This window comes from Hylobates moloch, unplaced genomic scaffold (assembly GCF_009828535.3).
Source record: "Hylobates moloch isolate HMO894 unplaced genomic scaffold, HMol_V3 SCAFFOLD_12, whole genome shotgun sequence".
NCBI classification, from domain to species: Eukaryota; Metazoa; Chordata; class Mammalia; order Primates; family Hylobatidae; genus Hylobates; species Hylobates moloch.
Window position 1 is genome coordinate 42789577 of NW_026652287.1, and position 19606 is coordinate 42809182.

The window sequence follows — 19606 nt, forward strand, 5'->3', positions numbered from 1 at the left end:
GAAATGTTAGTCTGCCTGCCCATCCTTGTTTGTAACCAAAGCCACAAACTCAAGGAGCTCTGAGCCTGTGTGTGTGTGTGTGTGTGTGTGTGTGATCTCTCTGAGGACCTGGTACAGATGTGATGGACACACCCACACCCAGCCCTAATCGCGGCGTGAGAATGTGGCTCCCCAGCGCTCAGCGTATTGTGGACAAAGATTGTGAACCTCAGCATCCTCAATTCTCCACCTTACTTTGGGAGAATCCAGTATCTAAGGCCAATAAACTACCTCGTCCCCTCACTGTGGAGACTCTCTGCCTCCAAATAAATGTAAATTGGGGTGGGAGTTGGGGGGATACAGATGTTCTAGGTGTCCTGGCTTTGTGCTGCTTTTCATTTCATTTTTTCAGCAGGTACAGAGTAAAGTGCCTCTCCACGTGCTAATCCGGGAATGAATCCTTTTTCCGATGTCAAACATATTCGCTTAAATGGAAATTAATTGCTTTTCTTGAGGATTTCTCTAAAAATTGGTATTAAATGAGTACATTAGGCAGTCCCATTTATTATTCATTGGTTTCGTTCCCAATATGGCCCCGGTATCCGAGTTCCCGGAGATGCCAGCACGGAGCGGAGATGATTTAAATCAGGGAAACCATTAATTAGAGATGGGGAGAGCCTCCCCCCAGAGGAGTGGGAGCGCCCCCTTTGCGGCCTCAGCGGGGTGGGGGTCTGGGCCAATGGGGCCTTTTAAATGATGTTTCTGCTCTGGATTCAATAGGGACCAACCATTGGGGTCAACATGGGGCACGATCACCTGGGCAGCACCCCTTACCTTCATTCTTGGCCCCTCAGCCCCAAGGGTGACGCTCCTCACCCTTCTTGTACTGCTTCCAACTAGCCTCGCTGCACCCCTTAGGTCTGCCTCACGCAGGCCTTCAGACAGGCCTGGCTCATATAAAGCCCTCATCTGGTTCTTCCCCTTCTGTGACTTCCCCTCCCCTGCCTTTAGCCAGATCTCTAAGGCTGCTAAGGACTTAGCTTCTCCTTTTTTATTTTTTAAATTGAGACAAGGTCTCACTCTGTGGCCCAGGCTGCAATGCAGTGGCGCTCATGGTTCATGGCAGCCTTGAACTCTTGGGTTCAAGAGATCCTCCTACCTCAGCCTCCCGAGTAGCTGGGACTATAGGCACACACCACCATGCCTGGCTAATTTTGTAAAATTTTTTTAGAGATGAGGTCTTGCTATGTTGTCCAGGCTGGTCTTGAACTCCTGGGCTCAAGCAATCCTTCCACCTCAGTCTCCCAAAGTGCTGAGATTACAGGCATAAGCTGCTGCATCCAGCCTACTCCTAGTTCAGTCCCTTCCTGTGTCATACTCTGCTTTCCTGCCTCCAAAACTTCTTGTCTTTTCCTCTCCTTCGCCTCCAACCCTGCCCAATCCCTCTTCCAGTCAAACAGGCTCCAGGTGTGGGGTATGAGTGTGTTCAATTGAAGGCACCTGAGTGCCCCTTTAGGCTGTTTCTAGCTTTTTTGGGATTAGTTAACTTGGCACAAATGTGACTCGTTTAAAAACGATTTTTGAAATTACAAAGCAACAAGAGAAAAAAGGAAATGGAAAAATTCAGCTGGGCCCTACTCTTTCATACTCAGCTTCTTAAAAGCCAGCTCTATTGTTAAAAACCCATTAAAAAATTGCCAGACTGGCCGGGCTCAGTGGCTCACGCCTGTAATCCCAGCACTTTGGAAGGCCGAGGGGGGTGGATCACTTGAGCCCAGGAGTTCAAGACCACCCTGGACAACATGGCGAAACCCCCATCTCTACTAAAAATACAAAAATTAGCCTGGCGTGGTGGTGCGTGCCTGTAATCCCAGCTACTCGGGAGGCCGAGGCACGCAAATCGCTTGAACCCGGGAGGTGTAGGTTGCAGTGAGCTGAGATCATGCCACTGCACTCCAGCCTGGGTGATAGAGCAAGACTGTCTCAAAAAAAAAAAAAAATTCCAGACCTCTTAGTAATGTGTCAACAGAGATTGGAGAGTGGCAATCCAGTGACGGGAGAATACTCATTTGAGGCCAGTTTTCATTGTTGTGCTAGAATTCTTGGTTGTTTTGACCAAACTACTTTTAAATGAATTGCTTTTGATCAAAACAACTTTGGATTGGGTCTCCTCACCCATCTCCCCAAAGGGCTGGCCCTGGGGAACCCCTTCCCCGCCCGTTCGCTTAAGCTCAAATCATGGAATAGGGATCCTCACTGGAGATGGGTCTCCAGGCTTGGACTTTGGGGCCACCTCCACCTCTGTCGCCATTGGACACACACAGTCACCAAAGCATCAAATGTCAAAGGTCCTGTTTATTCCGGCAAACCGGAAAGAAAAAGTGTAAATAAAAAAAGAAACAGATCCATGCACTCAACTCCTGGGGGTGGGGGTGGGGGTGGGGGTGGGAGTGAGGGATGAGGAATGGGTGGGAAGCAAGGAGGGAGGGGTGGAAGGACAGAGAGTGAGAGAGAGGAAGAGACAGGGAAAGAACTGGAGAACTAGAGCCATAAAAAGAAAAAGACATCCATAAAAAGGCAGAAAGAAAGAAGTGGTGTATTAAAAGCAGAGATCAATAAAGGAGAAGAGGGGAAATTGAAAAAATAGAAATACACAGGCAGAGAACAAAAGCCCAGCAAAAAGGCGGGGAGAAAGGGCGTGACAGAGACTGAGAGATCACCCTTGAGGGACACAGGCAGAATGAAAAGGGCCCCCAGCCCCCGGAGGCCCCCCAGGCAGCAGCCTGAGCCACAGCATTGGCTCAGGGGTCCCCAGAGGTGCTGATGACGTGAAACAGGGTGACATTGTAGAGCACCTGGTGGCCGTTGTTCCAGGTATAGAGGGCGCGCTCCCGGGGGTTGTAATCCAGCATTGAGATGTGGGAATACTGATTGTGGAAGGGCACGTCCGTGTACTCGTAACTGGACGTATTGGTGAAATAGGCGAAGTAAACCTTGGCCCCAGCCAGGTGGGAGTTGGTCACGTAGAGCACACCGCAGATCATGAAGGCCTCGCCGGCGCTGCGCTTGGGGTAGCCGGTGTCCCAGGACCGCATGACCTCGAGTGTGTGCGGGTCCAGCCGGCTGACCACGATGTTGCCCGCGTTCTGGTTGGTGGTGTACACAGCCCAGAGCCCGCTCTCGTCCACCATGAAGTCCATGTCGGAGAAGCCGCCCCAGGAGTAGGGGAAGGTGTTGTTGTAACCAGCGCCCGGGAGGCTCCTCTGCACCAGCACGGAGCGCGAGCGGAAGTGGTATTTGACTACCACGTTGCTCTGGTACTTGTTATAGAACAGGGAGCCGTTGTACACCACGTGGCCTGTGCCCGCCCATGGCTGGGGCAGCAGGTGCTGGATAAAGTTCTGGCCTTTGATGAAGTCTCCCAGGGTACGGAACTCCAGGACCCGGCGGCCTTTGTAATAGCCATCCATGTACCAGACCTACGGAAGCAGCCGCTGGTCACTGAGGGGGACCACCACCAATGACCTAGCACCAGCTACAGCCATTAGAGATCAACAGTCACTAAGTGCTCATTAGTCATGGGAACTCTGTTGACCATTCATTACCAATTATGGCCCTAGTGTGACCATGATCATCTCGTGGTGACAGCATTAACCATGGGCAGTGAATTCAAGTGGCGTCTTATCACTCAATGGCTGTCCAGTGACCACTAACCACCCAATATCCAATGACCAGGGAATTCCTGGGCCCAGTGAGTCCCCAGGGTTTGCAATTTCTTGGGGAACTGCATGGCCTCGTAGGACCACGATCCTAGTGAGTGCTATTGGTCTTTTTTTTTTTTTAAGTAGTTTTTTTTGTTTTGGTTTTTTTTTTGAGATGGAGTCTCTCTCTGTCGCCCAGGCTGGAGTACAGTGGCGTGATCTCAGCTCACTGCAACCTCCGCCTCCCGGGTTCAAGCAATTCTCCTGCCTCAGCCTCCTGAGTAGCTGGGATTCCAGGCACGTGCCACCACGCCTGGCTAATTTTTGTATTTTTAGTAGAGACAGGGTTTCACCATGTTGGTCAGGCTGGTCTCGAACTCCCGACCTTGTGATCCTCCCTCTTGGCCTCCCAAAGTGCTGGGATTACAGGCATGAGCCACCATGCCTGGCCTTTTTTTTTTCTTTTGAAACAAGGTCTCACTGTTTTTCCCAGGTTGGAGTGCAGTGGCACAATCACGACTCACTGCAGCCTCGACCTCCCAGGCTCAAGCGATCCTCTCACCTCAGCCCCCTGAATAGCTGGGACTACAGGCACAAGTCACCACGCCTAGCTTATTTATTGTATCTTTAGTAGAGACAAGGTCTCACAATGTTGCCCAGGCTAGTCTCAAACTCCTGAGCTCAAGTGATCTGCCTGCCTCAGCCTCCTAAAGTGCTGGGATTACAGGCATGAGCCACTGCACCTGACCACTATTGATCTTAAAACAGACCCTAAGTGGACAATGCTTCATCCCAAAGGACCCGGGGAACTGCAGCCTCTGGGGACTCACTGGGCCCAGGAATTCCCTAGTCATTGGATATTGGGTGGTTAGTGGTCACTGGACAGTCATTGAATGATAAGACATCACTTGAATTCATTGCCATGGTTAACTAACCCGTCACCACAAGGTGACCAGGCGTGTCATCAACATATCATTGTCATCATGTTAACTAGCATTTGTTGTTGTTTTTGTTTTGTTTTGTTTTTGAGACAGAGTTTCACTCGTGTTGCCCAGGCTGGAGTGCAATGGTGCGATCTTGGCTCACTGCAACCTCCGTCTCCAGGGTTCAAGTGATTCTCCTGCCTCAGCCTCCCGAGTAGCTGGGATTACAGGCATGCACCACCATGCGTGGCTAATTTTGTATTTTTAGTAGAGACAGGGTTTCTGCATGTTGGTCGGGCTGGTCTCGTCCCAATCTCAGGTGATCCGCCCACCTCGGCCTCCCAAAGTGCTGGGATTACAGGCGTGAGCCACCATGCCCAGCCTCATGGATGGTTCTTGTGTGTCTAAGTGATGGGCAGTCATGACTGTGGAAGCTTCTAGAAGTCCAAAGGTCACTGAGAAGTGCTTGGTGGAGGAGGTCTCTTGTTCTTGGGAAGGCATTGGTCATTGAGTAGTTACTTGGACATCAGTAGTCCCTGAGAACTGGTCAGTAGAACTCAGTAACCATTAGCCACTATACAGACACTGGAGGTCAACAGAGTGGGATTCACGGGGCTACAAAGCCCTTGGTCACTTGGGGGTTACTGGACAGGGAGGTCCAATGGCCCTGGGGGATCCAGGACACTTTGGGCTACAAGACAGTCACCAGTGTGGACTCCCTGGGCACCTATGGGCAGTCAGAGGCTCTGTCCCTCCCAGGCCTTGACCCCAGGGGTGGGCGCAGTCACTCACCCGGCTATCCGCACTGGGGGCCATCGTGTCAGTCATCCAGGAGCCGAAGCGGGACCCCATGGCCCGAACGGTGATGGGGTTACTGACCCCAGTCAGCTTCCCACAGCCTGGGAGGCAGGAACAGGGAATGAGAATGGGGAAGGGAACAGCCCAAGAGAGGCCAGGCAAAGATGAAGTGCTGTGATCAAGTTGGGAAAGCTGGGACCAGGGAGGAGGGAAGACTCAAAAATCTGGTCCCAATATGTTGTTCAGTTGTGAGTGAGGGGTTAGAGGCCAAGGGTCAGGGCCATTTCCAGCTTCTGGACTCAAGTGTAGCCTTAGGTAGGAAGGTCAAGGGTTGAGGTTTAGAAGTTAGAGGTCAAAACTGTGTCCAGCTTCTAGGCACAAACAGGTGATACTGGAGTTGGGTGTGGCAGTCAAAGATCAGGGGTCAGGGTCAAGGGCCAAGGCATACCCAGCTTCTGGGCGCAGGCGTGGAGCCGGGCCTCCAGGGCCATCACCCGTTGCTGCAGGTCCTCGTACCCGTAGGCACCCATCTCTTCCTGAATGGCCGCCAGACTGCCAGAGAGATTCCTCACCTCCTCCCGCAAGCGTACAATGGTCCGCGTGTCTGCCTTGTACTGCTCCAGGACCGAGCTCAGGGGCAACAGTTCCGTCATCCTGTCCTTCAGCTCCTGTGCATCAAGATGGAACCATGGCCAAGCCTGACCCCTGGCCTTTGACCCAGACATGACTCCAACCTCTGACTCATAACTTCACCCTTTGTCTTTGATGCACACCTGGCCCTTGACATTTGGCTCAGATTGGACCCTAGATTCTTCCCAGACATGACTCCATTGTAGGAACTAATGGATACCAAATCCCAGTCATTCGTTTGACCTCTGGTCTGGACCCAGGAGGACCCACCTGGAAGCTCTTGGCCGAGAGGGACCCATCAGCCGCCCGGAGCCGCGCATCCAGGCTCCGCATGAGGGTCTCCATGCCGCGCACATACTGGAGGTCACGATACGTCCGCAACTCAAGGACCTCCATGGACTGGGAGACGTTCTGGACCTAGGAATGGGGACAACTGAAGGAACCAGACCTCCTTCCCCAAATCCCAACCCAGAGATGCCACAGACAAGAGCTGGCAGGGCCAGAGGCTGTACAAACACCACACCGACGAGGCCACCTTCACCTCCCCTGAGCTTACCAGCAGCCTCCCAATTGCGTGCCCAATCCATCCATCCATCCCTCCCTCCCTACTACCCACTGGCTCCCATCTGGTCCACCCACCACCACCTCTCACCTCCTCCCTAGTCTCCCAGTTCCACCTTCATCTCCTGTAGTCAATTCTCTACACAGCAGACAGAAGGAACTTTCAAAACAGAGATTAAATCACCTTCCTCCTCCACAGATCCAGCGCTGGCTGGTCCTGCCCATCCCCCCACCCCACCCACTTCCTCTCTCTTTGTTCTCACAGACTCTAAGCTCCTTCCCTCTGCAGGGTCTTTCCACTTGCTGGTCTCTCTACCTGGAGTGCTGTTTCCCCCACATTCCCATGGCTGGCTCCTTCTCATCCTTCAGGGTTCGGCTCCAGCGTCCCCCAGTCAAAGCATCCTTCCCTGACCACCCTGTCCCAGGTAGCCGCTCGCTCACTCTCCTCTTGCCTGGTCATTTCCTTCCCAGCTGTGACTATGTAGAACATTCTTATCCATCTGCCTCCTTCAGGTGGGAGCCTCAGAGACAGAAGCTGGGTCTAGCTTGTCCACAGCTTAACCTCCAGTGCCCAGCACTGGCCTGGAGTAGAGGCTCAATAAGTATTTTTTGGCTGAATGAGTAAAATAAAGTTCCCTTGCCCCGGCCTCTCCTGACCCAACCTGAGAGCACCCAGCTCCCACCTCCACCTGGCTATGGTGAACTCCACCTAGATAAGTTGAACTCCCCCTGGCTAAGGTAGACTCCCACCTGACTAAGGTGAACATCTGGCTAAGGTGAACATCTGGCTAAGGTAGCCACCTTGTTAAGGTGAACTCCATCTCTGGCTTAAGTAGACTCTCACCTGGCTAAGGAAGACCCTCACCTGGCTAAGGTCCTGGCTAAGGCAGACTCTCACCTAGCTAAGGTAGACTCTCACCTGGCTACGGTAGATTCCCACCAGCTTCACCTGACTAAAGTGGACTCCGCCTGGCTAAGGTAAACTCAGAGTCACCACTGGATGCTTGTTGAAATACAGACTTTCCTGTACAATTATTCACATGACACTTGGAAACTCAGAAACCCAGCAACCTAATACCCACCCTGAATGCCACAAAACATTTTTACAGTACTCTTCCCTTCTCCACAGTTTCACGTTTCAGCTACCTGAGACCAACCACAGTCCAAAAATATTAAGTGGGAAATTCCAGAAACCAACAATTTGTAAGTTTTATTTATTTATTTATTTATTTATTTATTTATTTATTTATTTGAGATGGAGTCTTGCTCTGTTGCCCAGTCTGGAGTGCAGTGGCATGATCTCAGCTCACTGCAGCCTCCACCTCCCAGGTTCACGCAGTTCTCCTGCCTCAGCCTCCCGAGTAGCTGGGACTACAGGCACATGCCACCACGCCCGGCTAATTTTTGTATTTTTGGCAGAGGCTGATCTCAAACTCCTGACCTCAAGTGATCCACGTGCCTCAGCCTCCCAAAGTGCTGGGATTACAGGCATGAGCTACCACGCCTGGCCCAGAGGACTATTTTCTATTGACCATGATCAGAGGTAGAAGGAAACTTTTATAGAAGCCTCTTGGGGTGGAGGGTGAGACCCTCCCCAAGGGGCATAGAACGCCTTCTTAGCAGGTGAGTCTGGTGAACTGCAAAGCCGAGTGGGACATGCCTGGTGGACCAGAGCTCACACACAGGAGACTCAGATGCTGCCCCTCCAGTCTTCCTTCCTTCCCCCCACCCCAACCCCAATAAGTGCTTGGCTTCTCTCCCAAAAAAGCATTGAACAGGCTGGACGCAGTGGCTCACGCCTATAATCCCTGCACTTTGGGAGGCCAAGACAGGCAAATCACCTGAAGTCAGGAGTTCAAGACCAGCATGACCAATATGGTAAAACCCCATCTCTGCTAAAAATACAAAAATTAGCTGGTCGTGGTGGCACACGCCTGTAATCCCAGCTACTTGGGAGGCTGAGGCAAGAGAATCTCTTGAACCTGGGAGGTGGAAGTTGCAGTGAGCCAAGAGCGTGCCACTGCACCTGCACTCCAGCCTGGGCGACAGAGTGAGACTCTGCCTCAAAAAAAAAAGCATTGAACAGATATTGGATAAAGTATCCATCTGGGCATGGTGGCTCACACCTGTAATCCCAACACTTTGGGAGGCCAAGGCAGGAGGATCACTCGAGCCCAGGAGATTGAGACCAGCCTGGGCAACATAGGGAGACCCCGTCTCTACAAAAAATACAAAAATTAGCAGGGCATGGTGGTACATGCCTGTAGTCCCAGCTACTCGGAGGCTGAGGAATGGGGATTGCTTGAACCCAGGAGTTTAAGGCTGCAGTGAGCTGATCATGTCACTGCATTCCAGCCTGGGTAACAGAGTGAGACCCTGTGTCAAAACGAAAAGAAAAAAAATGGACCTGCCTGGAAAGGAGCTGGATTATCAACCAGCTCTGAATAATTTGCATAGCTGGATGTGGCCACTGGCTGACCTGGATGGGGCTGGAGGGCGGGGTAAGAACTGGGAGATTTTCCCAGCTGCCCCCAGAGCACCTGGAAGGTTCTCACCTTCTCCATCAGTTGCCGCAGCTCCCGACTCCTGCCATCTCGAGAGCAGGTACTCTGCGCTGGGATCACGGCCGTGCAGATGCATTTCCCGTCAGGGGCCTGGGCTGAGGTGTACAGCTGCCAGCCCTCTTCTGGGCTCTGGAAGAGAGTCTGCAAAGAGGTGGGGGTCAGAGACTGGGATCCCAGTGAGGGTCTCGCCTCGCCCTCACTGGGACAGGAAGGGGGCCCGAGGAAACCACAGATGCCCTTTGCTGGGCTCCAGGCATATGCCAGTGCCTCTTGTGTGTGATCTCAGGCCCTCCTTAAGGAGCCTCATTTCACAAATGGCACGACTGAGGTGCAGAGGGATTAAGGAACATGGCAAGGAATTGGACTCAAATCTTCTCCAAGACCAGAATTCATTCTCTCACACAGATTCACACACACACAACACTGTCTCCGTGACTGCCATTAGAACAGAGATCCACTCAACCCCCAAACCTGGACTTCCTCTCTGCTTCCCCAGCCCACAGTGACATATCGGCTCTGGAGCTATCTGAGGGCCACTTAATGTTTTTTGTTTGTTGTTGTTGTTGTTTGTTTTTGAGACAACACAGTCTTGCCCTGTCGCCCAGGCTGGAGTGCAGTGGTGCGATCTGGGCTTACTGCAACCTCCACCTCCCGAGTTCAAGTGATTCTCCTGCCTCAGCCTCCCGAGTAGCTGGAATTACAGGTGCCTGCCTCCATGCTCAGCTAATTTTTGTATTTTTAGTAGAGATGGGGTTTCATCATGTTGGCCAGGCTTGTCTCTAACACCTGGCCTCCACTCCAGCCTGGGTAACAGAGTGAAACCCTGTCTCAAAAGGGAAAAAAAAAAAGGATCTCACCTCAGATGATCCACCCGCCTTAGCCTCCCAAAGTGCTGGCATTACAGGCGTGGGCCACCACACTCAGCCATCAGGGCCACTAAATGTTAAGTGCAACCCTGCTGTGCCCCCTCCCCACCTGGAGCCACCCAGGCAAGGTAATGGCAGACAAAATGCTCAGATAATCCAGTGATCAATTATGGCTTTGTTTCCCAAGCCATGCTCCTTGCAACACTGGTAATCTTACCAGGTGTGCTGGGAAAAGGATGCTCTGTGGTCAAATAAATGTGTGTCTTACTGGGTGAAACAAGTTTTGCTACTGCAGGACTTATCAGAGCCTTAGAAATGCTAATAAGTACCAGGGAACTCTAGACACAAATCATAAACTTCCAAACTGATTAGAAGACACCCATGAGGCAGGTGGATCACCTGAGATCAGGAGTTCAAGACCAGCCTGGCCAACATGGTGAAACCCTATCTCTACTAAAAATATAAACATTGGCCAGGTGTGGTGGCAGCACCTGTAATCCCAGCTACATGGGAGGCTGAGGCAGGAGAATCGCTTGAACTTGGGAGGCGGAGGTTGCAGTGAGCCAAGATCGCGCCACTGCACTCCAGCCTGGGCGACAGAGCAAGACTCCGTCTCAAAAAAAAAAAAGAAGATACCCATGAGAGTCTCTTCTGTCCCAGGCATAGGGATAGGGTCTGGGATAGGATCAAGGAAGAGAAGGAATGAAGAAAACATCTGGTGGTTGTCCATGGAGCTACTAGGAGAGACGGACATCAATCACTTAACGCCATTGATACTTCTAGAACCACATGCTGCAGTGAGTGCTTTGAAGAAATAGTGCAGGGAGTAACAGGGGGTCTTCCCTCAGGCTGAGGGTCTCTAAGGAGGTGTCCAAGAGAATGGGCTCTTGAGATGAACTTGAGGGGACGAGTGAGACAGAAGAAAAGGAGAAGGCAGGGGACATTTCTGTCATTACAAATCCTGATCAATGTCTGGAGGGACCCAGGAATGGTGGCTCACACCTGTAATCCCAGAATTTCAGGAGGCTGAAGTGGGCGGATCACTGAAGGCCAGGAGTTTAAGGCCACCCTGGGCAACATAACAAGACCTCATCTATACTAAAAATTAAAAAAAAAAAAATTAGCTGGATGTAGTGGCATGCACCTGTGGTCCCAGCTACTCAGGAGGCTGAGGCAGGAGGACTGCTTGAGCCCAGGAGATCGAGGCTGCAGTGAGCTATGGTTGTGCCACTGCACTTCAGCCTGGGCAACATGGCAAAGCCCTGTTTCTACAAAAAATACAAAAATTAACCAGGCATGGTGGCACACACCTGTGGTCCCAGCTACTCACAAGGCTGAGACAGGAGGATTGCTTGGGTGCAGGAAGTTGAGGCTGCAATGAGCTATGGCTGTGCCACTGCATTCCAGCCTGGGTGACAGAGTGAGACCCCATCTCTTAAAAAAAATAGAAAGGCCAGGCGCAGTGGCTCACACCTGTAATCCTAGCACTTTGGGAAGCGGAGGCAGGTGGATCACCTGAAGTCAGGAGTTTGAGACCAGCTTAGCCAACACGGTAAAACCCCCGTCTCTACTAAAAATACAAAAATTAGCCGGGCATGGTGGTGTGCACCTATAATCCCAGCTACTTGGGAGGCTGAGGCAGGAGAATCGCTTGAACCTGGTGGGGTGGGGGCGGTGAGCCGAGGTTGCAGTGAGCCGAGATCACACCACTTTACTCCAGCCTGGGCAAAAGAGCGAAACTCTGTCTCAAAAAAAAAAAAAGGATGTGGGGGGACGTGAGGGTTGTGGGGTGACTGGCTTGGGCTTGCACACGTAGGTGTCATTTGTTCAAAACCTGAAGTCTTTGTTCAAGACCTGAAGGAAGTGAGGGAGGAGCCATTTGGATGTCTGGGGAAGGGGTTCCAGGCAGAGAGAACAGCAAGTGGAAAGGCTCTGAGGCAGGACCATGCCTGGTGTGTTTGTGAAACGAGGAGGAGGCCCACGTGGCTGGAGCAGATTGAGTAAGGGGTAAGTGGAGGCAGATGAGGGAAGGGAGGTGATGGGGTAAGGCCTTGTAGGAAGCAGTGAGGGCTTCGGGTTCTGCTCTGAGGAAGGTGGGAGCCATGGAGGGTTCTGTGCAGAGGCGGGACATGACCTTACTTGGGTGTTCACAGTGACCTCTGGCTGCTCTAGGGGACAAGGGAGGGAGGCCAGGGCAGGGGTGACTGCACCGATCCAGACAGGTGACGATGGGTGGTGGCCATAGAGGCGGTAAATGGAAGATTCTGGTCCTATTCCAGGATGCATTCTGACAGGCATGGAAGAAATTCTGATAAAAAAAAAAAACCCCAGTGTTTTACAGAGAAACAAAGCACCACAATCATTGATCATTTGCACAGCCGTTACTAGATCTCCCAGCAGAATCGGTGCCGTGAGCTGAAGCGCAGATAAACCAAGCTGTGAATTATGAGCAATCCCGGGGACTCCAACTATTAGCCCACCTTTTTCTCTCCCACTCAAGTCTTTTTTTTTAAGCCTTATTGGAATATGAGCAAATGATATAATTGTACAAATTGTACAGATGAGCTTGACTCCCCCACTAATCTATAAGGAAAACAAACCATTCATAAACGTCAGCTGAAACTATTATAGTTAGTCATTCTTTGAGCCTTTGTACATCCTTCCTAAATTGGGGGAACCCCCTCTTTGTAAGTTGCACATCCTTAGCCCTGGCAGAGGAGCACAGTAACTCACTTTCTCCGCCTTCCTTGTACTCAGGTAGGAGCTGGGTGGAGCTAACATTCACTGCAGGTGCGCCCAGGATTGGCCACAGCCAAGAGCTTTCTCTGGTGGTCAGATCCCACCCTGCCCTTGCATGGGGACAGCAGAAAATACACCCAGCAATCCTCAAAGATGACCCACAGGCATTAGTGATTAATACCACCCCTCTTGCCTCTCCAGTGGGAGAGAACTCGAAGGTGTATGTTCCATGAAATCTTCCAGGGGAACCCATTAGATTTGCACCTCAGTTGTCCACAGCAGCAACCTGCTCATTACTTCTCTTTTATTTATTCATTTATTTTATTATTTTTTATTTTTGAGACAGACTCTCGCTGTGTCGCCCAGGCTGGAGGGCAGTGGTGCGATCTCGGCTCACTGCAACCCCACCTCCTGGGTTCAAGCGATTTTCATGCCTCAGCCTCCCGAGTAGCTGGGATTACAGTCACCCACCTCCATGCCTGGCTAATTTTTGTATTTTTAGTAGAGATAGGGTTTCACCATGTTGGCCAGGCTGGTCTCAAACTCCTGGCCTCAAGCGATCCGCCCACCTTGGCCTCCCAAAGTGCTCGGATTTGCAGGCAAGAGCCATTGCGCCTGGCACATTTATTTATTTTTTTAAGATGGGGTCTTGCTGTTGCTCAGGTCTGGGTCTTGCTGTCGCCCACCACTGGAGTGCAGTGGTGCAACCCTAGCTTACTGCAGCCTCGAACTCCTGGATTTAAGCCATCCCCTCCCACATCTGCCTCCTGAGTAGCTGGGCCTACAGGCAGGTACCAACACACCCAGCTTTTTTTTTTTTTTTTTTCCTTTTGTAGAGACAGTCTTGCTTTGCTGCCCAGGCTAGTCTTGAACTCCTGGGCTCAAGCGATCCACCTGCCTCAGCCTCCCAAAATGCTGGGATTACAGACATGAGCCACCGCGCCTGGCCCTCCCTTCTTGATAAATCCTGTTGCGGGAAGTCAGGGACCCCAAACGGAGGGACTGGCTGAAGCCATGGCAGAAGAACGTGGAGTGTGAAGATTTTATGGACATTTATTAGTTCCTCAAATTAATACTTTTGTATTTTCTTATGCCTGTCTTTACTGCAATCTCTAAACAAATTGTAAAGATTTCATGGACACTTATCACTTCCCCAATCAATACCCTTGTGATTTCCTATGCCTGCCTTTACTTTAATCTCTTAATCCTGTCAGTTGAGGAGGATGTATATCGTTCCAGGACCCTGTAATAATTGCGTTAACTATAAAAATTGTACAGAATGTGTGTTTGAGCAATATGAAATGTGGGCACCCTGAAAAAAGAACAAGATAACAGCAATTGTTCAGGGAATAAGAGAGATAACCTTAAACTCTGACTGCCAGTGAGCCGGGCAGAACAGAGCCATATTTCTCTTCTTTCAAAAGCAAATGGGAGAAATATTGCTGAATTCTTTTTCTCAGCATGGGATATCCCTGAGAAAGAGAATGCACACCTAGGGGTAGGTCTCTGAACTGGCCCCCCTGGGGCGTACCTGTCTCTTATGGTCGAAACTGCAGGGGTGAAATAAACTCCTGTCTCCCATAGCGCTCCCAGGCTTAGCAGGAAGAGGGAATTCCCACCTAATAAATTTTGGTCAGACCGGTTGATCTCAAAACCTGTCTCCTAATAAGATGTTATCAATGACAGTGGTGCCCAAAACTTCATTAGCAATTTTACTTTCGCCTGGGTCCTGTGGTCCTGTGATCTCGCCCTGCTTCCACTTGCCTCGTGATATTCTATTACCCTGTTAAGTACTTGATGTCTGTCACCCACACCTATTCGCACACTCCCTCCCCTTTTGAAAATCCCTAATGAAAACTTGCTGGTTTTTGTGGCCTGGGGGGCATCACGGATCCTACCAATGTGTGATGTCTCCCCCGGACGCCCAGCTTTAAAATTTCTCTCTTTTGTACTCTGTCCTTTTATTTCTCAAGCCAGCCGACGCTTAGGAAAATAGAAAAGAACCTACGTGATTATCGGGGCAGGTCCCCCAATAAAATCCAATTCTTAAAAAAAAAAAAAAAAAAACAAAGAAAAACATCAAACAGGAGCCCAAGCATCCCTGCCCCTCCTCCCCTGGCTCTGGTCCCCAAGCAATTTGGATAGAACCCCCCAAGGAATATCTTTTGTGCAGAGACAAAGCTGCCGGTTCAACATAATTAACATCTTCCTACATTGCCTAGCGTGTCCTTTGAAGCAAACAAGCCATTTTCTCTCGACAGAGGAAATATTGAATTGTAAAAGAGAAGCAAGATTTAAGTGGTGCAGAGAGAAGGCCTCCATGGTTTTCCTAAAATAATTGTCTGCGTTGGACGCATCTCACCGGAGTGTTCTCTGCAGCAGTGTAATTAAATGCCTGGGTTTTGGCTGCCAGATCACAGCAGGCAGAGGTCCTGAGTTTTGTCCATTGGGTTTAAGTTCAGATATGCAGTCAATGCATGTCCCTAGGAACTGCTGGAATGTTCTGGAAGGTACCATGTGCTAGCTCTCCCAGACTGGGTCTAGCTTGCAACAAAGTCAAGAGTTCTTGGCAGTCAGAAGACTAGAGAGGAACAGAGAGTGTCCTACTCTAGGGGAAATGCTTATAACAGCAGGTGCAAGAACACAGGCGTTCTCCAGCATAGAAATCTATGGTCTAGCAGCCTGTCTCACCTCGGATGTGGCAGATGTACTAAAGAAGCCAACCCACTTTTTTTTTTTGAGACAAGGTCTTGCTCCGTTGCCTAGGCTGAAGTGTGGTGGCATGATCTAGGCTCACTGCAGCCTCAACTTCCCTGACTCAAGCAATCCTCCCACCTCAGCCTCCCGAGCAGCTGGGACTACAGGCATGCACCACCACGACTGGCTATTTTTCTTTTGGTAGAGACGGGGATCTCACTATGTTTCCTAGGCTGATCTTGAACTCCTGGGCTAAAGCGATTCACCCGCCTTGGCCTCTCAAAGTGCTGGGATTATAGGCGTGAGCTACCGCGACGGCCCTGCCAACCCACTCTCTCTTTGCTGAGCTCTTGGTTCAGGGTTTAATATTCCTGCTTAATGGGCTTTAAGAGAGTGAAGCTATGCACTCAAGTATCTGTTCCTCAAATGTCTTTTCTGGCTGAAATCTTTCAAACACTTTTGCTGAGGCTGCCCTAATTAAACACCAGCCTCTAAAACAGGTCCAGGATTAACTGAGTAGGACACAGGCAGGGAAAGTTTTTCTTGCTGTCGGGCCAGGGGTCATCGTCTCCTACTACTCCACCACCTATATCTTGGTTCAAAAACAATTCCTGGTGGCCAGGCGCAGTGGCTCATGCCTGTAATCCCAGCATTTTGGGAGGTGAAGGTGGGCGGATCACCTGAGGTCAGGAGTTCGAGACCAGTCTGGCCAACATGGTGAAACCCCATCTCTACTAAAAATACAAAAATTAGCCAGGCGTGGTGGCAGGCGCCTGTAATCCCAGCTACTCAGGAGGCTGAGGCAGGAGAATCGCTTGAACCCGGGAGGCAGAGGTTGCAGTGAGCCGAGATCGTGCCATTGCACTCCAGCATGGGCAACAGAGCGAGACCCTGTCTCAAACAACAACAACAACAACGACAACAAAAAACAATTCCTGGTGTTTCCCTGGGGACGGAGGCATTGCCACAGGGTCCTGGGGACAGGAGAAGCATTGGCTATCAGGAAGTAGCCAACAGGAAGAGAGCAAGCGCCTGTCTCTTAATAAAATGAGGCTATTGTTGTGTTTGTGGCTGGATAATTTAATCAGGCAGCCCATATGGGGCTTACATATTTATTTGTGCCCTGCCTTGTTCCAGAGAGGACTCTAAGTGGTTTACAAGGATATGTAAAATACCATAAGATAGCGCCAATTAAATATGAGAGCGGGGATTAGATATTTTTGGAGGACAGCCTGCCAGTCCACAGCCAAGCCATTACGGTTTCTGCAATTTGCATTTTATTCGGCCAATCCAAAGCTAAGAATTCAGCCCGTGGAAACTTTGTGGACAAGCATCTGATTGCTACAAAGGAGGTTCATTAAGCATTGTTTAAAATTGAACAATTAGAAAATAATTTGATCAAAAGCTATTACACATGCTAGAAATTTTTTTTTGGAGACAGCGTCTTGCTCTGTCACCCAGGCTGGAGTACAGTGGCGTGATCATAGCTCACCACAGCCTTGATGTCCCAAGGCTCAAGCGATCCTCCCACCTCTGTCTCCTGTCTCCTGAGTAGCTGGAACTACAGGTGTGAGCCACTACACCAGGCTAATTTTTTTTTTTTTTTTTGAGATGGAGTCTCGCTCTGTTGTCCAGGCTGGAGTGCAATGGTACGATCTTGGCTCACTGCAATCTCCGCCTCCAGGGTTCAAGTGATTCTCCTGCCTCAGTCTCTGGAGTAGCTGGGATTACAGGCACCTGCCATTATGCCCGGCTAATCTTTGTATTTTTGTAGAGACAAGGTTTCACCATGTTGGCCAGGCTAGTCTCGAACTCCTGACCTCAGGTGATCTGCCCGCCTTGCCCTCCCAAAGTGTTGGGATAACAGGTGTGAGCCACCACGCCTGGCCCAGGCTAATTTTTAAAAAGATTTTTTGTAGAGACAGGGTTTGGCTATGTTGCCCAGCCTGGTCTCAAATTCCTGGGCTCAAGCAATTATCCCGCCTCAGCCTCCCAAAGTATTGGGATTACAGGCATGAGGCACTGTGTCCAGCCAATTTACAAATTTAAGATGCATCTACGGAATGAGATACTATGCAGTCATTAGAAATTAGGGATTAATGGAGATTTTAATCACCATCTTTAAATTTATCTTATTTTCCAAGTTTTCTACAATGAACACGTATTGTTCCTATAAAGATTTTTAGGGCCGGGTGCAGTGGCTCACGCTTGTAATACCAACATTTTGGGAAGCCAAGGCAGGAGAATCACTTGAGCCCAGGAGTTTGAGAACAGCCTGGGCAACATAGTAAAACCCCATCTCTACAAAAAATTTAAAAATTAGCTAAGCATGGTGGCACATGCCTGCAGTCCCAGCTACTTGGGAAGCTGAAGTAGGAGGATCACTTGAGCCCAGGAGTTCATGGCTGCAGGGAGCTATGAAGGCGCCACTACACTCCAGCCTGGGTGACAAAGTGAGACCCTGTCTCAAAAGAAAAAAAAAAAGATTTTTAAAAGTCCCTTAAATTTTTTTTTTTTTTTGGCAAGGGAGAAAAAGAAGAAAAACAAAAGCAGGGACATAAAACAGAGCCAGAAACGAGGCTAAGAAAAACTCATCCCTTAAAAACCTGAACAATCAGCATATGGCCAGGCCATAAGTTTGGCTCCAAGCTCCTTAGCAGCCAACTCAAAAAGGGAAAGCTGGTCATTTATGCGGTTCTCAGTGTCCTGAAACAAAAGTACACCAGATGCTCAGGAGAAAGCTCAATTATTTTTGGCAGGGATTTCTCCCACAGTCCTCCCAAAAAGGATTCCACGTGATGTCACCAGCATCTCTCCGGGCAATATCCTTACGATAGAAGTGACTAGCTTCCTCTAGATGTTTCTTATTCCTCCTGGGATGGTAGAGTAGGGCCAACTGGTAAGAGCAGGGTCCTGGAGTCAGGCTGCCTGGTTTAAGTTCTGGCTTCACCATTCGCTTGCTGTGTGATCTCGGCAAGTGGCTTAACCTCTCTGTGTCTTTCTTAGTTTTTTCATTTGTACAATGGACATGATGACTACCTACTTTTCAGGGTTGCTAGGAGGATCAAATTAGTTCATAATCTATATAAGAGCAATTAAACAGTCAGTAGCATGTAGTAAGAGCTGCACAAGGGTCTGCTAATACTATTATTTTTATTTTTTAAGAGACAGGGTGTCACTCTATCGTCCAGGCTGGAGTGCAGTGGCACAATCATGGCTCACTTCAGCCTCGAACTCCTGACCTCAGGCGATCCTCTGGCCATCAGCTTCCTGAGCATCTGGGACTACAGGCATGTGCCACTATGCCCAGCTAATTTTTTATTTTTTGTAGAGATGGGAGTCTTGCTATAATTGCCCAAGCTGTGTTGGAACTCGTGGCCTCAGACAGTTCCTCCAGTCTCAGACTCCCAAAATGCTGGGATTACAGGCATGCACCACTGCACCTGGTTAATTTTTTAAAATATTTTTGTAGAGACAGGATCTTACTGTGTTGCCCAGACTGCTCTTGAACGCCTGGCCTCAAGCAATCCTCCAGCCTCAGCCTCCCAAAGTGCTAGGATTACAGGCATGCACCACTGCACCTGGTTAATTAAAAAAAAAAAAAATTTTTTTGTAGAGGTGGGGTCTCACTATTTTGCCCAGGCTGTTGCAGCAGCACAGTCATGGCTCACTGCAGCCTCAGATTCCTGGCCTCAAGAGATCCTCCCATCTCAGCCTCCCAAAGTGCTGGGATTACTGGCCTGAGTCATTGCACCCTGCCCTGCTATTATTATCTTTATAACACTCAAAAGGCCAATTTGGTAACTTCCTGAGGTCAAACGGTGTGAGTCTTGACACAATAAAAAGGATCTGGCGAAGTCTCATGGAGTTGGGGTTGAGGCTGTGGGGATCATGAGGCAAAGAAAGTCCAATGAGGGAGAGAGGAGAGAGTGAGGGATGAGAGGGGACACTTGCTCCATCCTAGTCCCCACGTGGCCCAGCTGGCTTCCTGTTCCAGAATATCTCCTTGCTATAACCTGGCAGCAGGGGAGCCATGGTCCTTCTCCATCCTTACAGGCAATGAACCAGGATGTAGGCGCACACTGCTGTGTTCTCTCTGGCCCATCCTCTCTAATTGTCTTTCTCTTCCCAGGTCACAGGATGCTTAT

The 19606-nt window shown here is 50.0% G+C and overlaps 1 protein-coding gene across 4 annotated transcripts in view; it reads right to left on the reverse strand.

The window, feature by feature from the left end:
• Positions 1–2314: 2314 nt before the first annotated feature.
• OLFM2 (olfactomedin 2) overlaps positions 2315–19606 on the reverse strand; it is an 84572-nt gene continuing 67280 nt past the window's right edge. For 2 of the 4 annotated variants that reach the window (XM_032169609.2, XM_032169607.2), the window contains exons 2-6: positions 9148–9297; positions 6302–6448; positions 5850–6069; positions 5396–5502; positions 2315–3458 (exon numbers count right to left, since the gene is read on the reverse strand). In XM_032169609.2, coding sequence (XP_032025500.1) covers positions 2781–3458; positions 5396–5502; positions 5850–6069; positions 6302–6448; positions 9148–9297 — 1302 coding nt within the window. In that variant the 3' untranslated portion in view covers positions 2315–2780. Of the gene's footprint in view, positions 3459–5395; positions 5503–5849; positions 6070–6301; positions 6449–9147; positions 9298–18944; positions 19034–19606 lie in introns of those variants that run through there. The other 2 variants (XM_058425314.1, XM_032169606.2) reach the window with 2 other exon arrangements.